The following is a 21,476-nucleotide window of genomic DNA, read 5'->3' on the forward strand; positions in this document are numbered from 1 at the left end:
AAACGACTTTATATTGAAGAAATGCCTTTGATATGACTGCCCGCACCTGCGCAGTTTGGCACGAGTGACCGTGACGTCTTTCTACGCATGCGCTTTGCTAGCCAACGTCGTCATGACATCGCCCAGTGCGATCAGGGAGTTCTATTGGAGAAGCAGTTTTAGCCTATCTTCATACTGTACTGTCTTTGTTGTAGCGGTAGCCTGTGGTCCACTGTCCTAAACCAGGAACAACAGTCGCGCAAGTTATTGCGAGATGGCTCAGCAATTGTTATTAAAATTAATTTGCGATCATCAGGGAACATTGGACTATGCACATCTGGCAGATGTTGGGGTTGGAGCAGATATTATCTGCGCTCTTGATAAACTTGTTGAAAACGATTTATTTTATATAGCGCTGTGCAATGGAAACAAACGCATTATTGCGAAAACGAAAGTTAGACGCTGCAAAGCGCAGCAATGTGATGGCTGCAATGATTTACACTTATGTAAATTTTATCTATTTGGGGACTGCAAGAATAGTAGGGGAAGGTAAGCATAAAATATGTTTTATATGACGTGCGCTAAATAGGATGCGCTTTAGACAGGCATTCCAATTCGAAACTTATTTCCGATAATCTGATATTTTTTAGAGTTTATGTGATTTTTTTCAGTGGACCAATTTTTTTATTTTTTATATCAGAATTGGACTGCCTTGTCGAAACGCAGCGATAGGCCCAGAGAAGTAAAGTAAGACAGATTGTTTTGCGTGGCCCGGTTAAAACTCTGCTCTTCCCGGGCACCAGGCCATGCAAAACGAACACGCCCATTTTTTGACTGTGTACATGTATCATTGCAACGGGTTATTATTATTACTATTTTTACATTTGAGGTATTTCAGCCCAAACATAAAACTGCAACATTGTTGAAAAATTATATGGGGTTTAGAAGTTTAATTAATTCAGCAAACTGCATTGTGCTTTGTATGTTTCTTGATACTTTTACTCCCAGACGGACATGCCGCTTTGGCCATGACCTTCACTCCGAACACAACTCCATAGTTTTGAGAGAGCATCAACTTGAGACGCTGAGTAGACAGGAACTCCGGCAGCTATTATTACAGAATGACAACTCTCTCCTTCCACCGGTAAGAGCCAACCGTTTACCTCTAACTGCTGATGTGGATCAGTGGAATGTGTGTGTGTGTGTGTGTGTGTGTGTGTGTGTGTGTGTGTGTGTGTGTGTGTGTGCAGGGCCAGCTCCAAACATAAGTGACATAAGCAAGGGGGTGGGGGAGTGGTGTCTCAACTTGTTGTTGAGCGTTAGAATAGTGTAATACACAAAGGTGCAAGTTCGAAATGTGTTTGTGTGTCAGCAATTTTTCTCTTATTAGGTCATTCACTGACAGTCACTCAATTAGTCATGTCAGCTAACCATTTTTAGATTGGTCAATTAGTCTATCCAGCTATCTAAACTTATAGTAATCATGGCCAAATAACGACCAGGCATGCAGGGCACATGCCCAGGGCCGCTGACCTCCAGAGGGCCCCTGTTGATTTTGTTAGTCACTCAGACATCATTAACATGGCAAAATGTGTGAAGTGGGGGGGGGCTGCAATGTGTCTGTGAATGATGAAGAGGTGCTGTCTGCACATATTAAAAGCAATCACTTTTTGACAGCATCCCTTTTTATGTAAATAAAACTTTCCACATGTTTGCCCATGGAAGAATTGGTCAGAAAGTGATCTTTTGGACTTGAAAAGTAGGCTACCTGTGCATGTTTGTCCACTCCAAAGTAATTCCAGCGTTAAAACTGCATGTATACTCGTGCCATTTGTTGCATCTTTACTATCATTCAATTGAAGACTTAGTTTTTATCAAAGATTCCTGTAATTAGTATTACGCGATTAAAATGAATAATCATGTAACTAATTAACTAGGAAGTCGGGGCATCAAGGAAAGTATTCAGATTACAAAGTTATAATTTCCCAATATAACCTTTCAGATATTTTCATATCTGATCAATAGTCTGATTAATGATTTATTTCTTTTACCTCACGTTAGTCTCATTCCAAACGTCGTAAATTGTTGGTTATCTGCACGAATCCAGTCTTCACTATGAGTCATCCATACATAAATTGTCTTAAATCATTTATTTATTCCTAACTAAGTAATTCACAGAAATGCATAAACAAACAAACAAACAAACATGGTAAATGTGGTTACATTAAATGATAGGAAAATGTGCCCTAGTGGGCTGAACCGGCATGGCGGCTTGTTAGACAAAGGAGAAGTGGGGGTCGACTAAGAAGTCACTACAGAGTGATAATTATAACAATTGAAATGCTAATCCTTTACACATGAACGCTCACTCATTCGGGAACAATTTCAATCAATATATATATTTACGCTCAGCGTGTTGTCTTGATCGCTGAAAAGTCTTTCTTTTGTAGAATTGTCCGTCTCTCTCCCTCTCTCTCTCTCTGTCTTGGTTAGAGGGGACAGTTCAAAGTGACGTTATAGAATAGATGTTTCGGCGGTTGTCGTTCTTCGCGTTCAATGATACCGAATTCCTAGCTGCAGACTAGTAATTAATATCAAAGACTTGTTCTCATTCTGTCGGTATCGATAGTCTAAGAGTTTAACCACGTGGTACGGTTAAAAGATTCAGCAATGGTCTGCAACCTTTAGCCATCTCGTAATTGAGGTAAGCTCGGTCTACAACCTTTGTACTCCCGTGATTGAGAGAAACATGGTCGGGTGATAATTTCTCAAAGTTTGGTTTTATTCGGAATGGCAGAAAAGGTCTGTCCCAGGATGTCTGACCCTAACTGGGCTCAGGGGCGGTCCCAGGATGTCTGACCCTAACTGGGCTCAGGGGCGGTCCCAGGATGTCTGACCCTAACTGGGCTCAGGGGCGGTCCCAGGATGTCTGACCCTAACTGGGCTCAGGGGCGGTCCCAGGATGTCTGACCCTAACTGGGCTCAGGGGCGGTCCAAGGATGTCTGACCCTAACTGGGCTCAGGGGCGGTCCCAGGATGTCTGACCCTAACTGGGCTCAGGGGCGGTCCCAGGATGTCTGACCCTAACTGGGCTCAGGGGCGGTCCCAGGATGTCTGACCCTAACTGGGCTCAGGGGCGGTCCCAGGATGTCTGACCCTAACTGGGCTCAGGGGCGGTCCCAGGATGTCTGACCCTAACTGGGCATTAGGGGCGGTCCTCTGATTTAGATCAAATCCAATTCCCTTTTTGGGTTTTCCTTCATTAAACAGTCCAAAATCACATTGTAAAATTGTGTAAACAGTATCATACTCACTCATTCATCTTATACAACAATTAGATGTAAACCTTATATCTGGGGCTATTATATAAACAGCGTTATGGTAATGTGGCCACACCGTCTCTCATGAGCTGCCCAAGTTGTGACAAACGGACCAGTTCGTAGCTGGATTCTTCACCGATCTTTTACACTTTCTCCCGGAACATGACATTTGTTCTTACCTCAAGTTCTGTGAGGTAGAAGGATTTCCTTTGTCTCCATGAAAAACTACTCTCTATAACGGTGTGTCCATGAGGTCTTCACAGGAATGTATGACCTCTGACCACAGCAGCCTAGTTGAAGGAGGCAAGGGGGAGAGGGGGATGGGCTTGCTATACCCAAAGAGGCCAACGTCATGACACATTGTAGTGACTCAGAAATATAACACTCTTACTGGAACTTGCGAATTCAAATGAGACTTTAATACAAAGTAGCAAAGCCGTGCTGATCCATGGAACAACCAACTTTCTAAGCACGGAGCTCTGCCTTTATAGCTTTGCAGCCTCACACACAGCATATGGATACACCCCATAAGTAAATTAAATAACTCCCCTTGTCCTTTCGCCTCCATTATCTTTCATCTGAGTTCTTGCTTGTTCACGCTCAGTAACGCCCTCATCTGCTTCGGGTTTAGACTATAATGGTGGCAGGACCCCTTATGTAATACAAAAAATAATAAAACATTTTGTATATTGTCAAATAAATTTTATTCCTATATGTTCAACCAATTCAATTAAAACACTTTGCCCATTTCTAAGAATTTGTAAGATACTTATTTGCATAAAATGGACAGAGACCAGTCTCAAAATCAATCAATAGCGTTTATTCTCGGGAGTACTGATCATAATACAATGTACATTGGTTTATATACATCACATTTCGTCATAGCGTTTTGAATGCTGCTCCTCTTTCTCCGATACAATGGCAATATAGTTCACAAGCCTTCCCACATTGTCTGCCACCTGTTAAACAATCTACTACAAGCCCAAGGTCTCTCCCCTCCCTGGGTAGAGACAGAATGTCCTGTAAGGAACACAGCATTCCAGCCGGTCTGACGATAGCTCCATTAGTTTCTAACAAGGAACAGACAGTCCTTGTTCTAATTCTTGACGAAAACTACACACATTACATTCAGTATTATGATTAAACAAAGGTTTCTGTACCAAATATTAAGTTCTGCTTTTCTGATGTATCAAATACTTATGTCATGCAATAAAATGCAAATTAATTACTTAATCATACAATGTGATTTTCTGGATTTTTGTTTTAGATTCGGTCTCTCACAGTTGAAGTGTACCTATGATAAAAATTACAGACCTCTACATGCTTTGTAAGTTGGAAAACCTGCAAAATCGGCAGTGTATCAAATACTTGTTTTCCCCACTGTACATTGGCTAATGGGATCTTTAACCTGAGCTTTCCACAGAACCAGCTAATGCACTTGGTGACATTTTTATCATTAGTCAATCTATTTTTTTTTCTCCCACACCATTTGATGAATGGAAATCTGTTACAAAACACCAAAAAGTGTACCTAAAGATATTCAGGGATTACCATTTATTAGTCTACATTAACTGATGTGTCTTTCTTGCAAATACATTTTTTTTTTTGTAGCCTGAAAAGTCATGACAACTGAAACGGGGCTGAACCTGTCCTGGGAAAAATGGGATGGTCATCCTAACACACACGGTCAACTTTACTAGACTAGGCTACAATGTGAATTACCATGAACTTCTAATAGGCCTACCGGTAGCCAGTGATGTAGTGGTAACAAATAGGTGGGTAAACTCTGATTGCCGGTCACAGTGAAAAAAGTAACGCTCCCTATACTGCATTCTTCTGAAAAGGGTGGGTAAATGGCGTTTACTTGCGTTTCCCCTTAACTAGGCCTACACCCCTGCCGGTAGCCTACCCTGTCAGGCGAGGCAATTTTACACACATGAACATACGCACAACAGGTAGCCTACATTCAATATCATAGGCCTATGATTTGAATCAAAACATTTTTACACCCTACAGTGCATTCGGAAAGTATTCAGACCCTTTGACTTTTTTTCACATGTTGCTACGTTACAGCTGGATACAAATTCAACAAAATTGATAAAAATAAATAAAATCTCAAATCTACACACAATACCCCATAATGACAAAGCAAAAATAGGTTTTCAGAACATTTTGCAAATGTGTGTGTGTGTATATATATATATATATGTGTGTGTGTATATATATATAAAATTAAATGAAATATCACATTTACGTAAGTGTTCGGACCCTCAGTACTTTGCTGAAGCACTTTTGGCAGTGATTACAGCCTTGAGTCTTCTTGGGTATGACTCTACAAGCTTGGCCCACCTGTATTTGGGGTGTTTCTCCCATTCTTCTCTGCAGATCCTCTCAAGGTCTGTCAGGTTGGATGGGGAGCATCGCTGCACAGCTATTTTCTCACCAGAGATGTTCGATCAGGTTCAAGTTCAATAGGTTTCCTATGGAGGATCGACAGTATAATTGAAAACAACATATTTTCCCATTCAAGTCAACATTCTCTGATATGTGCACCTCCAACAGTCTTTCTGGAACCATTTTGAAAGTAGACATTGCAATTGTATTCCCATTTTAGTACATTTATCAGCCAAAACATGATACCCACTGTGTATTCTAGAGCATGTTGTGTCTCAACTGATGGCGGACACAACATAATAGGGTCTAAGCTACAACATTGTTTTGATTTTTTTTGTGATTTTTTTTTGATAATTGTAAAAATATTAACCCTTTACATTCGTACCCAGGTTGAAAATAGCAGATTTGGGCACTCCGTGGCAGTACAGTAAGATGCTCTACATCTTGTCAGACTGCTTGTGCTCCACAGTGCTGTATGGGTTTTGACTGACAGACATTCTGAACTTGAGCACCTTGCATGACAAGAAGTTGCCCCCATCCCTCCCACTAATTGGGAAAATTTTGTAAATATTTTGTTGACTGAGTGCGGGAAATGCTGTAAATTAAGAGGTCTCAATGTACAGTATATTGAAATGTGAGATGTTGAGGATTATAATAAATACTGCTTTGATGTCATACAAGCAAGCCAAACACCTGTGAGTCCAAATGTGCACTTCACATTTCCATATCATAAAACTCATATACTGTTTCAATGTTTATGATCACTATGTTTGATGTACAGTTACAAGATGACATGGCATTGTACCCTGAACAGAATGAGCCTATGTATGTCTACTGTGAAGAAGATTTGGCGCTGCACACACACACACACACACCTGAATGTACTCATGACTCCTTTTCCATGGGCACTAAAATTACACTTTCCCTGAATTGCATTGTGAAAGCCTGACACTGTAATGTCATATTTTATAATTTAGCTAGTCTTGTTGGCAATAGAACAACCTTTCAAATCATGCTCACCTGGACCTAGATTGAGATTTATGTTTTTGGATTACGTAAATAATAACAGTAATTGTATGGTGGCAGGGGTTGTGTTCCAAACAAATCAACTACAAGTGTGCTTCCTCTAGTTCCTCAACAGCACAGCAAGGAGAACTCAAAAAAGCCCCTTTATAGTTGAAGACTCATCTTTGAGTCATACAAGAGTGTTCAAATCACTTAGGAACTGTGCACACGTTGGAGAGGTGTGTGGTCACTTGGGGACACCAGTTAATGCTCTCACTCAAACCCTGTTGTTTTATGTTGCACCGATCCCACATTTTCCTGGGAAAGTCTTATCATGTCACTGAATGTACCCAGAGTATTTTCAGATGGTGTTATCTAGTAAATGTCAAATGCATATAAAATCAACAGTGTACTGTTTTGGTTTCAGTCTTGTCACGTGCTGTTGTGTCCTCGCCTTTTGGTCTGATAATTTTCCCATCTCCAAACTGTTCCCTTTCAATTTGTTATGCGTTTCATATTTCTTCTGTAAGAAATAATTCAATGTCTTAATTGTTTATTATTATGATAATTTAATTGATTCTGATATTTCAGGGGGTGGCAGCACCCCTACTTCCTGCGGGTATGGGAATAACCAATGGCGATGCAGGCATTGCAGCCTGTAAAATTTATAGCACGCTTCAGACAACCACGGTGAATGTGACTACAGTAAATTTTAGAAATGGTAAAACGTTTGATACAATTTTCACCTGACACGATCACTCTTAATTCTTGCCTAATATGTTGGCATGCATAAAAAAATATATATATATTTTTTTTACAATTCCCATATTTTCAATCATGTGATAGTCGTTTTGCACTGATCCAAACAGTATGTTTTAACTGTTTTGTATAATATTACCATTATCTACGCATGACCAATTTATGTGTCTTTATTAACAATGTCATATTCTGCTTGAAATAACATGTAGGTTAATGAAATAATCAGGCAGGCATTATATCATGTGAATTAGGCCTTATGTGAAATCATTGTCAAAAGCGCAACAGGTACCGTTGCATGTAGGCCTAGATTATTTTTGTGTTGATCATATAGAAATATCAAAACATTCTTTCAACTCCAAAGCAATTGCCTGTCTATGATGCCGGAACCACTGACTCGCTACCTTTTTCTATAATCAAGACACCTGCTGGTAACTCTTAAATGGTTAGGACAGCTCACGAGGTGTCCTAAATATCTGTCGACTAGGTGTGACTCTTACGACTAAAGAGACTTCTTGCATAGCTTCTATTTTTACCCATAAGAGTAGGAGTAAAATCTCTCTATGCTCAGCACTTATGCCCAATTGTCTACCCTGCGATGCTTTGTGGATACGGGCCCAGCTGTCAGATTCTCAAGGAAGAGGTTGTTTCCCCTCATCGGTGAGATGCACGTAATCCCCAAGGTACTGCCCAGGGACACAGTGCTTTTTGGCAGAATGGTGGATTGTGGGCATGCGCCTGTCACAGAGAAATGCAAACACCAACTGGTTGACAGCGCACCGGGCCATCTCTTTGTGCTTGTTGCTGTCCTCCTCCCACTGGAACTTCCAACTCCTTTACTGTGTGATGTCAGAGTAGATCACCGTTGTTTTTACATTTTACATTTAAGTCATTTAGCAGACGCTCTTATCCAGAGCGACTTACAAATTGGTGCATTCACCTTATGACATCCAGTGGAACAGCCACTTTACAATAGTGCATCTAAATCTTTTAAGGGGGGTGAGAAGGATTACTTTATCCTATCCTAGGTATTCCTTAAAGAGGTGGGGTTTCAGGTGTCTCCGGAAGGTGGTGATTGACTCCGCTGTCCTGGCGTCGTGAGGGAGTTTGTTCCACCATTGGGGGGCCAGAGCAGCGAACAGTTTTGACTGGGCTGAGCGGGAACTGTACTTCGTCAGTGGTAGGGAGGCGAGCAGGCCAGAGGTGGATGAACGCAGTGCCCTTGTTTGGGTGTAGGGCCTGATCAGAGCCTGGAGGTACTGAGGTGTCGTTCCCCTCACAGCTCCGTAGGCAAGCACCATGGTCTTGTAGCGGATGCGAGCTTCAACTGGAAGCCAGTGGAGAGAGCGGAGGAGCGGGGTGACGTGAGAGAACTTGGGAAGGTTGAACACCAGACGGGCTGCGGCGTTCTGGATGAGTTGTAGGGGTTTAATGGCACAGGCAGGGAGCCCAGCCAACAGCGAGTTGCAGTAATCCAGACGGGAGATGACAAGTGCCTGGATTAGGACCTGTGCTGCTTCCTGTGTGAGGCAGGGTCGTACTCTGCGGATGTTGTAGAGCATGAACCTACAGGAACGGGCCACCGCCTTGATGTTAGTTGAGAACGACAGGGTGTTGTCCAGGATCACGCCAAGGTTCTTAGCGCTCTGGGAGGAGGACACAATGGAGTTGTCAACCGTGATGGCGAGATCATGGAACGGGCAGTCCTTCCCCGGGAGGAAGAGCAGCTCCGTCTTGCCGAGGTTCAGCTTGAGGTGGTGATCCGTCATCCACACTGATGTCTGCCAGACATGCAGAGATGCGATTCGCCACCTGGTCATCAGAAGGGGGAAAGGAGAAGATTAATTGTGTGTCGTCTGCATAGCAATGATAGGAGAGACCATGTGAGGTTATGACAGAGCCAAGTGACTTGGTGTATAGCGAGAATAGGAGAGGGCCTAGAACAGAGCCCTGGGGGACGCCAGTGGTGAGAGCGTGTGGTGAGGAGACAGATTCTCGCCACGCCACCTGGTAGGAGCGACCTGTCAGGTAGGACGCAATCCAAGCGTGGGCCGCGCTGGAGATGCCCAACTCGGAGAGGGTGGAGAGGAGGATCTGATGGTTCACAGTATCGAAGGCAGCCGATAGGTCTAGAAGGATGAGAGCAGAGGAGAGAGAGTTAGCTTTAGCAGTGCGGAGCGCCTCCGTGATACAGAGAAGAGCAGTCTCAGTTGAATGACTAGTCTTGAAACCTGACTGATTTGGATCAAGAAGGTCATTCTGAGAGAGATAGCGGGAGAGCTGGCCAAGGACGGCACGTTCAAGAGTTTTGGAGAGAAAAGAAAGAAGGGATACTGGTCTGTAGTTGTTGACATCGGAGGGATCAAGTGTAGGTTTTTTCAGAAGGGGTGCAACTCTCGCTCTCTTGTAGACGGAAGGGATGTAGCCAGCGGTCAGGGATGAGTTGATGAGCGAGGTGAGGTAAGGGAGAAGGTCTCCGGAAATGGTCTGGAGAAGAGAGGAGGGGATAGGGTCAAGCGGGCAGGTTGTTGGGCGGCCGGCCGTCACAAGACGCGAGATTTCATCTGGAGAGAGAGGGGAGAAAGAGGTCAGAGCACAGGGTAGGGCAGTGTGAGCAGAACCAGCGGTGTCGTTTGACTTAGCAAACGAGGATCGGATGTCGTCGACCTTCTTTTCAAAATGGTTGACGAAGTCATCTGCAGAGAGGGAGGAGGGGGGGGGAACAGTTGGGAACAGTTGGATGGCAGCTTCCAAATCAGCTCACATCTGACGCACCTTTGTGTGTCCCAAGTTGTTTCCGAGGTGGATGACTATGATACATTCACGGTCGCACCTTGCCTTGGTGAGAGAGAATATTTCAGAACTTTTCCTTTGAGAACAGCTCATCCATATTTCACGCTCCTGTCGTCATCTGGCCAGATACATTGTGTAATCCCATTGTAAATATTTGCTTCAGTCTTTGCTCTCACCAATTTGCTTTGAGCAATGATCAGTAGGATTATGAGCTGGGATCTTATCAATAAGTCAAACGCACAACATTGTGAGGGTTCACAAGGAGAGCATGTGTTAAGCTGTATTATAATGTTGCGTAATCATTTTCCGGTGTGAAACCATGGAAATTAAAAACGACATTTTAAGTCAGAATAGGAATTGGTCTGAAGCCGAAAAAGAAAAGAAATTCACGAGCACCATAATGCTTATTCCACCCATGCTCTACCAAGGTTTTCCAGCACATAGCTACTGTAGTAGGGCAAAGCTATGTTGGTATTGTAATTCAAACTGTGGTGGCTGGTTGCTTTGGATTCAAACCTTCTCAAACAGCCTAATTCATACTCTTCAGAGGGATAATGGACTGCAATTGCAATTATATATAACGGTATAGATCTATACAGTACCAGTCAAAAGTTTGGACACCTACTCATTTCAGGGTTTTTCTTTATTTTTATTTTTTTTCTACATTGAGGAATAATTGTGAGGACATCAAAATCACAAAATAATACATATGGAATGTAGTAACCAAAAAAGTATTAAACAATGCAGAGATCATCCGTTCACCTACTCAACGTCTCACAAAGACACGGCGGTTGGAACTAAAAATGTCAAATTTGGACTCATCAGAATAAAAGGACAGATTTCCACCGGTCTAATGTCCATTGCTCGTGTTTTTTGTCCTCTTCTTCTTATTGGAGTCCTTTTAGTAGTGGTTTCTTTGTAGCAATTCGACCATGAAGGCCTGATTCACGCAGTCTCTGAGCAGTTGATGTTGAGATGTGTCTGTTACTTGAACTCTGAAGGATTTATTTGGGCTGAAATCGGAAGTGCAGTTCATTTGTGGCGAACTTATCCTCTGCAGCAGAGGTAACTCTGGGTCTTCCATTTCTGTGGCGGTCCCCATGAGAGCCAGTTTCATCATAGCGCTTGATGGTTTTTGCAACTGCACTTGAAGAAACTTTAAAAGTTCTTGAAATGTTCCGTATTGACTGACCTTCATGTCTTAAAGTAATGATGGACTGTCATTTCTCTTTGCTTATTTGAGCTGTTCTTGCAATAATATGGACTTGGTCTTTTACCAAATAGGGATATCTTCTGTATACCCACCCCTACCTTGTCACAACAACTGATTGGCTCAAACGCATTAAGAAGGAAAGAAATTCCACAAATTCACTTTTAACAAGGAACACTTGTTAATTGAAATGCATTCCAGGTGATTACCACATGAAGCTGGTTGAGAGAATGCCAAGAGTGTGCAAAGTTGTCAGAGGCAAAGGGTGGCTACTTTGAAGAATCTAAAATATATTTAGATTTGTTTAACACTTTTTTGGTTACTACATGATTCCACATGTGTTATTTCATAGTTTTGATGTCTTCACGATTATTCTACAATGTAGAAAAGAGTAACAATAAAGATAAACCCTTGAATAAATAGGTGTCCAAACTTTTGACTAGTACTGTATATCATTTGTCTATGTATTTTTTAGATATAAGCCTATTGTAAATGTATATTATTGTTGAATCAACATCTTTACTATAAACATAAATACAACTACAATCAGAACTTTAAGCTACATATTATTTTGCACGAGGTAATGAACTGTCCATTGATCAGCCCAGCAATTGATCAAACAGGACCATGTTTGAAACAAGTGCTTCTGGGCTGCTTCTGCGCTGATGTCAATATTACGCAGGGAAGCTAACCGTTACTGAAATGAGGAATGCAGGTAGGGTGTATCTATCTGAGATACTGTGTCCAACACACCACCACCTGTTGGGCACATACAGACCAAAAAAGGATGTTCTTTTTTTCAATGACGTGTATTGTTAAAATAAAGGTTTAAGGAAATACAGGCAGGCACCACATAACAAGACAAAACAGCTCAATCAAGCCTGATCGTCTGGTAAGTATAAAAGCAAAGCTTGCTGTAATTACATTGGTTTTTTAAAGCATGAAAAGGTACCGTAATGGTATAATGTCCTACTATGGTGTGAAGAATCCAATGCTTTACCTTGTATGCGGTACAAATCACATTATTGTGGAAGCACCCCCTCTAAGAGTCTGAATTAGGCTGTGTTATTCTCACTTAAAATAGTTTTTAATCTCTTGTATGTTTTGGCATTAAACTTCAAAAAGTGTAGCACTTGGAAGGGAAGGTTTTGTTCAAATCAATAGGGGTTCTGTCAAAAAGGGATTGAATTCAAATGGATTTACCCAATAGCGCTGTGTGTTCATCTCATGCTTTCTTGCACATAGAGTATGGTAAACAAGTATTTTAAAAGCCTCGTCTCTCACTCTTTCAGGTGTGCAACTCTTATAACAAAGGCACCGGGCAATATGGCAACTGCCCTGATCAGGAGGGGTGCAGGAGACTTCACGTGTGTGACAGGTACATCAGAGGAACCTGCTCCTCGGGAGCCAACTGCAACAGGTGTCATGACTTCTTCGAGCCACACCCACGGAGGACCCTGCAGCAGAGGGGAGTGCCAAACGATCTAATGGTGTCCATGTTGTCCACCTACCAGAACATCCAGGCCATGAAAAGTGAAGGTGCCGGCGGTGCTGCTTCCATCAACAGGCCCCAGAGCTGTCCTCAGAGAAACACAGGTAGATGGCTGCAGGAGCAAACAAAAGGGTTGTGTTCAGTGGGGAATAATGTTTCAGAACAGTCGCTATAGTTACCTGCAAAAGTATTTCTCTATGGACTTGCTTGCCAGCCAGGGTTGGGGTCAATTCCATTTAAATTCCAGACCAGTTGTCACGCCCTGACCTTGGAGATCCTTTTTATGTCTCTATTTTGGTTTGGTCATGGCGCAAGTTAGGGTGGGCATTTCTATGTGTTGTGTTTCTATGATTTTCTATCTCTGTTCTGGCCGGGTATGGTTCTCAATCAGGGACAGCTGTCTATCGTTGTCTCTGATTGGGAACCATACGTAGGTACCCTTTTTCCCACCTGTGTTTGTGGGAAGTTGACTTTCTTTATGGCACTTAGCCTTAAGCTTCACGGTTTTGTTTTGTCGTGTGTATTGTTTTGTTCGGTGTCTTTTCTTAATTAAAGAACATGTACGCTCACCACGCTGCACCTTGGTCCTCTCCTTTCATCAGCCATGACACCAGTCAATTCAATAAGTACACTGATATTCCAATTCTCTTCAATACTTTTCAATAACCAGGTTTCCATCCAACCTTTTTATGCGAGTAAAGTACATGTTGCATGAAAATGAACATTTCTTGGTAAACTTTCCAAATGTCGACAACAAAATACACTAGATATCGTGTGGTTTTTTGGGAGGGTCAGTAAAAGTGATTATGCGAGAAATGGCTGTGGAAATACTCATTCTCAAATATTGATGTAATAACCATAATATTTAAGTAAACTTGGAGTCACAGGGTGACATGTTGTGTGGTCCTACTACAACTGGAGAAAGCATACAGTTTATTAGGCTACAGGTGAAATAAGTTAGGAACTTCACAGGGGGGTGAAAGTGCACGGTGACACACTTGATGCTCCTTTCCAATTAACATCAAGGGTCTTATTCTGGTGACATGATCATCGATGCTTGGCTGCCATTTGACAAATAAAAATGATCTTGCTCTTTTGTCTATAATGTTTTATTTGTTTTAAATTTATTTCACCTTTAGTTAACCAGGTCGGCCAGTTGAAAACAAGTTCTCATTTACAACTGCAACCTGGCCAAGATATAGCAAAGCAGTACAACAAAAAAAACAACAGAGTTACACGTGGGATAAACAAAAGTACAGTCAATAACACAATAGAAAAATCTAGATACAGTGTGTGCAAATGGGTGTTCGTGTAAGCTATACCTGCAATGTATCTGCGAGCTGGTGGCTAGAGCGCACGTGCCAATAAGAGTGGGCACATTCGCTATATAACGCAAAAACAATTATTCGGTACTTGGGAATTTAACCGCAAAAGTTATTTTTATGTGCGCTATGTCATCATGCACAGCCTTTTATCCGCAACAAGTCAATTTGATGGAAACAGATCTCTGGTAGGAAAATGTGCATATAGTTTGGATGGAAACCTAGCTAGTGAGGAAAAGGTGGAATTGGAATTTGGTTTACTTTCTGAATTGACTGGAATTGAGATGGTATTGACCTCAACCCTGTTACCAACTTTGATTTCATGTAACTAAATGTTTGTTTGTTCTTTATTTACAGTGAGGAATGAGATCTGCCTGTTCTTTGTCAAGGGGGACTGCAAACAAGGAGGTACATTTAACGAGGGAGATATTGTGTGTGGTGGCAGAGTGTCTGGAGGATAGCTTTCCCATGTTTGCTTTGACAGAACACCTGCAAGGGCCTTTCCTGATTTTTACTCAGGTAGAAGCTATGGCACCCGGCCGGATATGAGTTTATCTACAACTTAAGGTTGTCAGTAGGGACACAATACAAACTCCATGAAACCACAATTTAGGGACAAATCAGGCTGTTACCCAGGTGCAACAGTGATACTCAGCAACATATCACATCTCACTAAAAATGTGTGACTTTCAGAGAAATGCTGGAGAGTCCACTTCAAAATGCCCTACAAGTGGGAAGTGAACGATGGACAGACTTGGTCAGCTCTGCCAGCAAACGAAGAAATCGAGAGAGACTTCTGTGACCCTTCTAAGATACACAGGTACAGTATGTTATGTCATGCTTAAAGATAGACTCAGCGATTTCCTCAACAACTAAGAGAGTTGGAGCGCAAGACTCAGCTTCCCCGCTGTTTTGGTCCTGCAGCTACCACGCTGTAACAGCGAAGCGAACACGTGCACATGCTCAGATATAGTACTGCGTGTGACTGTCTTGCATCTCAATATCTGCGGTGCTGCTTGTGGCAATATCATTTTGCTGAGTCTACCTTTAACTAGAAAAACTATGTCGACCTGTGAATAAGGTACAATATAGCCATTTGTGTTTTTTTTACCATTTACATTTGTCATGCCTTCACAGTGAGGGATCTGAGCGTGTGCGTTTCGACTCCATGAGCCACGGGTTACGGGAAGTTCGCCGTCTCTCCACAGTTTCCTCCGTGACACAGCCCACATACGTACTCACCACAGAGTGGGTGTGGTTCTGGGAAGACGAGTACGGCAAATGGGTCCAGTACGCATCCATCGTAAGTGGTGTGAAACACTCAAAACAGGCTGATGTGTTACGAGGACAATAATAGATAGTAAACTGTTGTTCCCCTTGAAATAGATGTTTTTTCCTATAAATCACAGAAAGAGATGCACAGATTGTCGTCCATCACCAGTGAAGACCTCGAGAAAAGGTTCCAGGAGGATCAAAGTGCTGTGGTGAAGTTCACTGCAGGCCAGCAGTCTTATGAGCTGAGTTTCAGAGGTAACACATTTCAAACTCTTGAAAAACAGCTCTCATGTGCAACCTTCTGTTATAATAATAATACATTTTAGTTAAAGCGCTTAGCACAAGTTACAGTTAGTCTGAAAGGCTACTCTTATACACTACCAGTCAAAAGTTTTAGAACACCTACTCATTCAAGGGTTTTCCTTTATTTTTTTACTATTTTCTACATTGTAGAATAATAGTGATGACATCAAAACAATGAAATAACATATATGGAATCATGTACTAACCAAAAAAGTGTTAAATAAATATATTTTATATTTGAGATTCTTCAAATAGCCATCCTTTGCCTTGATGACAGCTTTGCACACTCTTGGCATTCTATCAACCAGCTTCAGCTGCAATGCGTTTCCAACAGTCTTGAAGGAGTTCCCACATATGCTGAGCACTTGTTGGCTGCTTTTCCTTCACTCTGAGGTACAACTCATCCCAAACCATCTCAATTTGGTTGAGGTCGGGGGATTGTGGAGGCCAGGTCATCTGATGCAGCACTCCATCACTCTCTTTCTTCGTAAAATAGCTGAAGCTGGTCCCATTAAGCCCAAACCAGATGGGATGGCGTATCGCTGCAGAATGTTGTTCGCCATGCAGGTTAAGTGTGCCTTGAATTCTAAATAAATCACAGACAGTGTCACCAGCAAAGCACCCCCACACCATAACACCTCCTCCTCCATGCTTTACAGTGAGAAATACACATGCAGAAATCATCCGTTCACCCATTCTTTGTCTCACAAACCAACAACGGTTAGAACCAAATTGGTCTGGAGTCCAATTTGGACTCCAGACCATAGATTTCCACTGGTCAAATGTCCATTGCTCATGTTTCTTGGCCCAAGCAAGTCTCTTCTCATTATTGGTTACCTTTAGTAGTGGTTTCTTTGTAGCAATTTGACCATGAAGGCCTGATTCACATATTCTCCTCTGAACAATTGATGCTGAGATGTCTGTTACTTGAACTCTGTGAAGCATTTATTTGGGCTGCAATTTCAGAGGCTTGTAACTCTAATGAACTTATTCTCTGCAGCAGAGGCGACTCTGGGTCTTCCATTTCTGTGGTGGTCCTCATGAGAGCCAGTTTCATCATAACGCTTGATGGTTTTTGCGACTGCACTTGAAGAAACTTTAAAAGTTCTTGAAATGTTCCGTATTGACTGACCTTCATGTCTTAAAGTAATGATGGACTGTTGTTTCTCTTGGCTTATTTGAGCTGTTCTTGCCATAATATGGACTTGGTCTTTTACCAAACAGGGCTATTTTCTGTATACCACCCCTACCTTGTCACAACACAACTGATTGGCTCAAACGCATTAAGATGGAAAGAATTTGCACACATTAACCTTTAAGAAGGCACACCTGTTAATTAAAATGCATTCCATGTGACTACCTCATGAAGCTGGTTGAGAGAATGCCAAGAGTGTGCAAAGCTGTCATCAAGACAAAGGGTGGCGATTTGACATATTTAGATTTTTTTTTAAACACTTTTTTGGTTACTACATGATTACATATGTGTTATTTCATAGTTTTGTGTTCACTATTATTCTACAACGTAGAAAAAAGTTTTAAAAAATAAAGAAAAACCCTTGAATGAGTAGGTGTTCTAAAACTTTTGACCGGTAGTGTACGCCCCTCAAATTCTATTACTAAAATCGGCAGCAGGTAGCCTAGATGTTAGAGATGTTGAACAGGAACTGTAAGGATGCTGGTTCAAATAATTAATCTTGTAATTACAGACATGACACAAAAAAACAAAGCATATGGTACTGTAAGGATGGTCAGACGACGTCCAGTCTTTGTTTCAACTGTGGACGCACAAGCTGCAAGGAGCAGGTAATTTATGAATGGAATTGGACTGAGAATGGGTCTATGTTCTGAATCGAACCATTTCTATATGTACCTAATAGATGACTTATAATCATAATACTTTTTTCTTGTATATGAAGGTTATTTTTCATATGTCATTTCAGGAGAAATGGACCACGCAATTTCAGAGCTGTTCCTGGATCTTGGGACAAGTCTGCGATACCTGACATTGGATACAAGGTCACTTGTTTACATGTGATTCTCCGGCTTTGACTTGCAGGGAAGTTTAACATTAACATTGCCCTGTCAGCTGTAACAACCATTTTGTTTTCCCCTCCTGCAGACAGTCACTCTTCTGAGTTCTGACAGGGACTATCAAAAGGTCCAGGGACTTTTCAACAACACCATGAGGGGCTTCCAGATCACCAGCATCGAGAGGGTCCAAAACAGGGACCTCTGGGAAGTCTTCCAGTGGTATGTTTACATCAACTCTCACACACAATCCTAGCATGTTACTTCCAAAATGCTAAGTAAACCCGCACACACAATCCTAGCATGTTACTTCCAAAATGCTATGTAAACCCTCACACACAATCCTAGCATGTTACTTCCAAAATGCTATGTAAACCCTCACACACAATCCTAGCGTGTTACTTCCAAAATGCTATGTAAACCCTCACACACAATCCTAGCATGTTACTTCCAAAATGCTATGTAAACTCTCACACACAATCCTAGCGTGTTACTTCCAAAATGCTATGTAAACCCTGGCTTGAATGTGATTATGGGGAAGTAGTGTTAGGAATTGAAAACCTGGTCAGGGTGTGTAGAAATGCGAGATACAACATAAGGTGACCATCTCCTATATTTAAAAGGTTTATTAGACATAGACAGACATATGCATAGGAGAAGACAGACATGTTCATGTAAGAGGTCTAGAGCAAATCTCACCCCCTCCCCTCTGACGAGAGGGCTGACCTAAACACTCTTGCCTATCTCTGTTCACTGCCAAAGCATTAAATCAAGGTGGAGACCTTGGGGTTGAATAGACTATACATTTGAAACATATTAATCGTTTAAAGACGCCCATAAACGATTTTGTGTCTCAGGGGCCCAGATAACAGTTACTGAGAGCTGCTTTAAGGTGACCTCTGGCCTTACAGAGGGTACCTAGAGGCCAAATTTCAATAGGGAATAACCATCTGAAAGTATCCATCTCAACAGCAGCTAATGGTCAATTCTTAATGGTCATTTATTCTTTCTCAGGAAGAGAGATTTAATGAAGAAAAACAATGGAGGTCAAAACAGCAAGGAGCTACATCTCTTCCACGGAACGGACCCAAAACACGTAGAGGCCATTTGCAGAGATAACTTCGACTGGAGGCTGTGTGGAACCAACGGAACTGTGTACGGCGAAGGTACCTCATGTTAACCATCTGTCAGAAGTGTAGTCAGATTTTAGAAGCAGTCATTATCTCACTATAGTCTGTCATTTTGTTTTACTGATGATCTTCTCTGTTTTAGGGAGTTACTTTGCCAGGGATGCCAAGTACTCACACAGCTACACCAGCCACTCAGGAGTGAGGTCCATGTTTGCTTGTCAGGTGCTTGTTGGCGACTACACACGGGGGAACTCAGGGCTCCGTCGCCCCCCTCCAAAAGGCGAGGGAAGCTCCACTCTCTATGACAGCTGTGTGGACAATGTCCTGAACCCATCCATATATGTGGTGTTTGAAAGGCACCAGGTTTACCCAGAGTTCCTCATCAAATATGATGATAGCGTCATGCACTGGTCCACATCGGCTCCAGCTCCACCCAAAACTGTCTCTATCCAATCCACTTCCTTAACCCCAACATCCAACCGGATTCAAGCCACAGCTGCTGCCACCCCATCGAAGAGAGTTCCATCCACTTTGAATCCATCTAAAACTGCAGCCACCACTTCCTCAAATCCAACCCATTCTCGTCCCACTTCACGTTTTGTCCATCAGTCGCTCCCAAAACCTGCCCAAGCCCCATTGATATTCATTCAATCTCCAGTCCTCATAAAGCCAGCCACAAGTTCTCAATTAGTGGATATCACCCGAGGCCCAGATTTCACTTCCTCATTTGCAAACCTCTCTCACACACTCACTACCCCAGCCAGTAACCTCTCTCGTACGCTCACTACCCCAGCCAGTACACCCTCTCGTACGCCCACTACCCCTGCCAGTACACCCTCTCGTACGCTCACTACCCCAGCCAGTACACCCTCTCGTACGCTCACTACCCCTGCCAGTACACCCTCTCGTACGCTCACTACCCCTGCCAGTACACCCTCTCGTACGCTCACTACCCCTGCCAGTACACCCTCTCGTACGCTCACTACCCCAGCCAGTACACCCTCTCGTACGCTCACTACCCCTGCCAGTACACCCTCTCGTACGCTCACTACCCCTGCCAGTACACCCTCTCGTACGCTCACTACCCCTGCCAGTACACCCTCTCGTACGCTCACTACCCCTGCCAGTACACCCTCTCGTACACTCACTACCCCAGCCAGTACACCCTCTCGTACACTCACTACCCCAGCCAGTACCCTCTCTTCTACACTCCCTACCCCAGCCAGTACCCTCTCTTATACGCTCCCTACCCCAGCCAGTACCCTCTCTTATACGCTCCCTACCCCAGCCAGTACCCTCTCTTATACGCTCCCTACCCCAGCCAGTACCCTCTCTTATACGCTCCCTACCCCAGCCAGTATCCTCTCTTATACACTCCCTTCCCCAGCCAGTACACCCTTTCCTACACTCACTACCCCAGCCAGTACCCTCTCTTATACACTCCCTACCCCAGCCAGTACCCCCTCTTATACACATCCTACCCCAGCCAGTACCCTCTCTCCTACACTCACTACCCCAGCCAGTACCCTCTCTCCTACACTCACTACTCCAGCCAGTACAGCCTCTCGAAGACTGGCTCCCCAACCCCCCACCCCCTCTCCTACACTCACTACCCCAGCCAGTACCCCCTCTTATACACTCACTACCCCAGCCAGTACCCCCTCTTATACACTCACTGCCCCAGCCAGTACAGCCTCTCGTAGACTCGCTCCCCAACCCCCCACCCTCTCTCCTCCACTCACTCCCTCAGCCAGTACCCCCTCTCGCACACTTTCCCCTTTAACTGGCACCCTATCTTGGGCTCACACCCGCTCAACAACCACTACTCGCACTCTCTCTGACAGTAGTTCTTCTCACCCACTATCCCCTTCATCCTCACTGAGCACACATTATCACACACTTTCTCACTCATCCTACTCCCCCACTTACACACAAATTCCCTCACGCACTTCCCCCTCCACGTCAAGCAATCCTTCTAGCACACTCTCCCCCTCAGATAGGTTGCTATCTCGGGTGTTCTCTCCCTCGACAGGTGCCTTCACTAGATCTCCTCCTGAGTCACTGTACAGTGTTCCAACAGCTCATAGGAGGGACACCAAAGAAAAAAACAAGTGCCTTCTCCAATAACTTGCCTTTGTCAGGGTGGAGCAGTAAGTTAATAGAAGGTTTTGATGGCGAACTTCATTTTCAAAAACAGAACATTTATTGGAATGATAATGCATTTGCATACTAAATATGTTTTATAGCTGTGTATCTTTACCTTGTAGGGGCTTAATAATAGTAAAGCTGTTCACAACTAACCAGACGTTGGTAATTTTGCACAAATATGAATTTGATGAGCATGTTTCCTTTACTCAGGTCTGCTGACACAGTCCATACATTTTGTAAATGAAACAGGTTTGATTTCTCTGTTTTAAACTGAATAAACTCAGAAAATAATTGATTGTGGATGTTTTTTTGGACAATCCT

General features: G+C 43.0%; 1 protein-coding gene across 3 annotated transcripts; it reads left to right on the forward strand.

Moving 5' to 3' along the window:
- Positions 1-159: 159 nt before the first annotated feature.
- On the forward strand, positions 160-21,448 carry LOC115121297 (protein mono-ADP-ribosyltransferase PARP12-like). 3 transcript variants are annotated; one of them, XM_065021571.1, is made up of 12 exons: positions 160-528; positions 988-1,123; positions 12,750-13,053; positions 14,629-14,679; positions 14,965-15,091; positions 15,409-15,574; positions 15,681-15,801; positions 17,556-17,652; positions 17,790-17,865; positions 17,969-18,099; positions 18,892-19,043; positions 19,150-21,448. In XM_065021571.1, the coding sequence occupies exons 1-12, from the start codon at positions 254-256 to the stop codon at positions 21,132-21,134; spliced, it is 3,621 nt and encodes a 1,206-aa protein (XP_064877643.1). In that variant the 5' UTR covers positions 160-253; the 3' UTR covers positions 21,135-21,448. The 3 variants fall into 3 exon arrangements, with proteins under 3 accessions (XP_064877643.1, XP_064877644.1, XP_064877645.1); XM_065021572.1 differs by lacking the exon at positions 160-528 and adding an exon at positions 684-726; XM_065021573.1 differs by lacking the exons at positions 160-528; positions 988-1,123; positions 12,750-13,053; ... (2 more) ...; positions 15,409-15,574; positions 15,681-15,801 and adding an exon at positions 15,824-16,416.
- The last annotated feature ends 28 nt before the right edge of the window (positions 21,449-21,476 follow it).

This window comes from Oncorhynchus nerka, linkage group LG8 (genome assembly GCF_034236695.1).
Source record: "Oncorhynchus nerka isolate Pitt River linkage group LG8, Oner_Uvic_2.0, whole genome shotgun sequence".
NCBI lineage: Eukaryota > Metazoa > Chordata > Actinopteri > Salmoniformes > Salmonidae > Oncorhynchus > Oncorhynchus nerka.

Excerpts from the sequence above, each read along its gene's own strand:
- LOC115121297 (XM_065021571.1), top strand. The coding sequence starts at position 254 with ATGGCTCAGCAATTGTTATTAAAATTAATTTGCGATCATCAGGGAACA. Across the intron at positions 17,866-17,968 it reads TACCTGACATTGGATACAAG|ACAGTCACTCTTCTGAGTTC; the intron begins GTCACTTGTTTA and ends CCCCTCCTGCAG. Across the intron at positions 19,044-19,149 it reads CGGAACTGTGTACGGCGAAG|GGAGTTACTTTGCCAGGGAT; the intron begins GTACCTCATGTT and ends TCTCTGTTTTAG.